The sequence below is a fragment of the Melanostigma gelatinosum genome (genome assembly GCF_949748355.1).
Source record: "Melanostigma gelatinosum genome assembly, chromosome: 13".
Classification (NCBI taxonomy): domain Eukaryota; kingdom Metazoa; phylum Chordata; class Actinopteri; order Perciformes; family Zoarcidae; genus Melanostigma; species Melanostigma gelatinosum.
Genome location: NC_136646.1, coordinates 5,500,398 through 5,503,894, shown reverse-complemented (window position 1 = coordinate 5,503,894; position 3,497 = coordinate 5,500,398). Strand labels below are relative to the sequence as shown.

The following is a 3,497-nucleotide window of genomic DNA, read 5'->3' as shown; positions in this document are numbered from 1 at the left end:
GTAAGAAAGACAGTCGTGGGGGGGGGGGGGGGGAGGAGAAATAGGTCACAACAGAATGGAGGAGAACGGAGTGTGACCTGCCTGGAGGTGAAAGAGGTGACTCGACTCTTTTCCGTCTTCTCGCGGTGTTTCGCCGCCGTCACCGACGGAGACACGCGGGTTTCGATGAGCCGTTGACAGCGTAAAGGCCTCCCGTTTACGCACACAAGCGCACCACGGCAGGGCGCGTGACTCGCGTGTGTTTCCAATTTATTTGACTCCACGTTGGAAGTTTCTGCTGTTTGTTTTCATCATTTCTGCTGAACTATTTTACAGAACTATTTTTCTTTCATTGTGGAGTTTTTTTCTTGATTGTTTTTTGTGCTTTTTTCGTTTGTTGATGTTAATTCTAACTCGATTCTGTTAACTTCATCTGTGAGCTCGTGTTTCTTGATCATTTTAAACGCCGCTGTCTGCATGGACAACATGAACTCGTTTGTGGAGTACTCCATTTGTAACCGACCGGGGACCGGCGCTTATGCTGCGCCTAAATCCGGTTACAACCACTATCATCACCATCCTCTGGAGCAGCATCAGGGCTTTCCGGTGACCTCCGGCTCTTTCCACGCGGGGCCCACCGGCTCTTCGGCTCCGGTTAAAGGGACGAGAGGTGACAGCGGCGTCGGAGGAACGACTTACACCGGGGATGCGCGACTGTACGTGGGCTCTGGAGGGCACGGGACGACCCAACAGCAGCAGCATCATCAGCAACATCATCATGAACAGCACCAGCAGACGCACAACGGCTACCATCATCAACTTCACCCAGCCCAGAGCTTACAAAGCGGAACACTGTCTGCCTACAATAGCGGGAATAGCGGCAGTACCGGGGCCTATGCAGGTCAGGCGTGCGCCACAAACCCGGAGTATTCTAACGCGGTAGGCCCTCCCAACACCGTTCACCCCCAGTATTTCATAGAGGAGCCCGTGGCCTCCACCTACTATCATCAATCAACCTTCCCCAGCTCGGCCCCCACCGTCGGCCCCAACTACGGGGCGCTGGCCGGGGCCTACTGCGGGCCTCAGGGCGCTCTGGCCGGGCCACAGTACCCGCAGCAGCTCGGCGGGGGTCTGGACGCAGCGGGCTACCTGGGGCTTTCACACGGGGGAGGTTACGGGGAGCTGCCGGTCTCCCAGGACCGAGAGAGGGGAGAAGAGGAGGGCCAGCAGGCCGGGCAAGGGCAGACCTTCGACTGGATGAAGGTGAAGAGGAACCCGCCTAAAACAGGTATGGATGGGCGGGTGATGTTGCTGGAGATAAGCGGTCAGTTACAGTTTCAGCACTATCGCAGTAGCCTCGTTTGCATTCACCAAAGCTGCACGACATATGATATCTAAAGGAAGCTTTTAAAAAAGGTTTCATGTTTCGCTGAAACGAGAGGAAAACATGTGGCGTAGTCAGCAATAAAATGTGAAAAAGAACATTAGTGGGAACAGGTAATTAAACTGATTGCATTTAATTGTAACAACACGAGCGTATATGAAGAATAACGAAATGATTATCAGTGAAGTGTTTTCTGTTCTATTTCCTGCAGGCCTCAGTGTGTCTGCACAGATGTCAGGCTGTTCGAATGTAAATGTGACTTGCAGTCTGTTCTCGTTTCACTGAACATTCGTTTCACGGAAAACCAATGAAAATAAGAAAAGCTCCATCGACGTATTTATTTACTTTTATTTATATGTTCTGTGGCTGTCCAACATCAATCGGTCACATCCACTGTATTTAAAAACAACGCGATCTGTCATAATAATGAGTATTGTGCTTTCATTTCACAGATCTTTCACCCACAATAAAACGTTTCTGGCATATTTCACTAATAACGACCGCGAAGGTTTAATTTCCATTGTAAACACACATTTGCTCTCCAATAAATGAAAACAATTCATCATTATTTCAAATGGCCAATTGGTTGCTGAATATTGTTCAAGTAAAAAACTAAATGTAGCTTCAATAATATAACCGTAACAGCCTATTGCTCTTATATGTGTTGCTCGTGATATTCCTCATGGAACGCCGCGACACGTTTCACTTCTCATTGTGACGTCAGCTCGACTACTCGCACTTCATAAACGGTGTTTGTGTGTTTTCAGGACTTATTCAGTCTGCAGTCATATCTCAGGCCAGATAGCAGGTCTGGTCCGGGTCCACGGAGGCCCCCGATGTCTGGCAGGGCTTTCTCCACTCTCTCGTTCTCTCTTAATGGACATAGCAGACGTTCCTTCACCAGGAAGTCTGTCCTGCTCTGTTATCTTTTACCCCCCCCCCCCCCTCCATTACTCCCCTCCTCCCCTCCTCCCCTCCTTTGTATTCCTTCTTGATATTAAACTTATTTTGCTGTAACATTATGATTAGCAGATCAAGACACTGATCACAACCTACAGTCTGGATTGAAATAGCCTGATTCGTAAACTAAATGCATAAATAGATATTAATAAATAAAAACATGAACACAAATCATACAACAACAAAAATAAACGACAAAAAGTAAAGGGGCCTAGCGGCAATATTTTACTTCCTGATTCTATTGAACGTGAAAGGCATGCCGGGTAAAATAAAACAGCAGCTTCCAAACATGGACACATTTAATTCATACGGGCGGGACTCTTTCTTCTCTGTATTCTTACCATCTAAGAACATCGAACCTTTATTAATTATGTAAATAAAATAAATTCCTGTAACACATTAATAACATCCTCTCTCTGCTCCACCCAGCCAAAGTGTCGGACTTCGGCCTCACGGGCGCGCACAACAACGCCATGCGCACCAACTTCAGCACGCGGCAGCTCACGGAGCTGGAGAAGGAGTTCCACTTCAGTAAGTACCTGACGCGGGCGCGGCGCGTGGAGATCGCCGCCACGCTCGAGCTCAACGAGACGCAGGTGAAGATCTGGTTCCAGAACCGGCGCATGAAGCAGAAGAAGCGCGAGCGGGAGGGCGCCACCGCCACGGCGCGCTCCTCTTCCTCCTCCTCCTCCTCCTCCTCCGGGGCCGACGGAGGCTTCAACAAGGACCCGGACGACACCGATCACTCCTCCGCGTCCACGTCTCCGGGCGCGTCCCCGAGCTCGGAGACGTAGTCCGCGCGAGCGATGTGACTGGTTTGGCAGAATCTGCGGTGTTGCACTATGGGAGGCTATCGGTGGTTAAGTCGTCAGCACCTGGTTACTGACTTCCTACATGTCCCAGAATTCCTTTTTATAATCCCACCCAGCACCTGGAGGAGATCCAGAGAGACTTGATCAAGCCTTTCTGCTGTATTTGCTGCTCGGTCACTTGTTTCTATAGAGAGAATAACACATGAACGACAGTTACTTGTTATGGAGCCAGAAAGCACGACAGCTGATTCTGAGCCCAGGTAGATGTTTTCACCTCAAGGGCTGCACTGATGCTACAAAGGGGACCAACACAGGCAACCAATGGCCGCACATATGGCTGATAATGACGATGCAAAGTGCCC

At 49.7% G+C, this 3,497-nt stretch overlaps 1 protein-coding gene across 1 annotated transcript; it reads left to right on the top strand.

Moving 5' to 3' along the window:
• Nucleotides 1-456: 456 nt before the first annotated feature.
• On the top strand, nt 457-3,117 carry LOC306786521 (homeobox protein Hox-B1a-like; the record flags this gene model as incomplete). Its single annotated transcript, XM_079281314.1, has 2 exons — nt 457-1,267; nt 2,753-3,117. The coding sequence occupies 2 exons, from the start codon at nt 457-459 to the stop codon at nt 3,115-3,117; spliced, it is 1,176 nt and encodes a 391-aa protein (XP_079137440.1).
• Between the last annotated feature and the right edge of the window lie 380 nt (nt 3,118-3,497).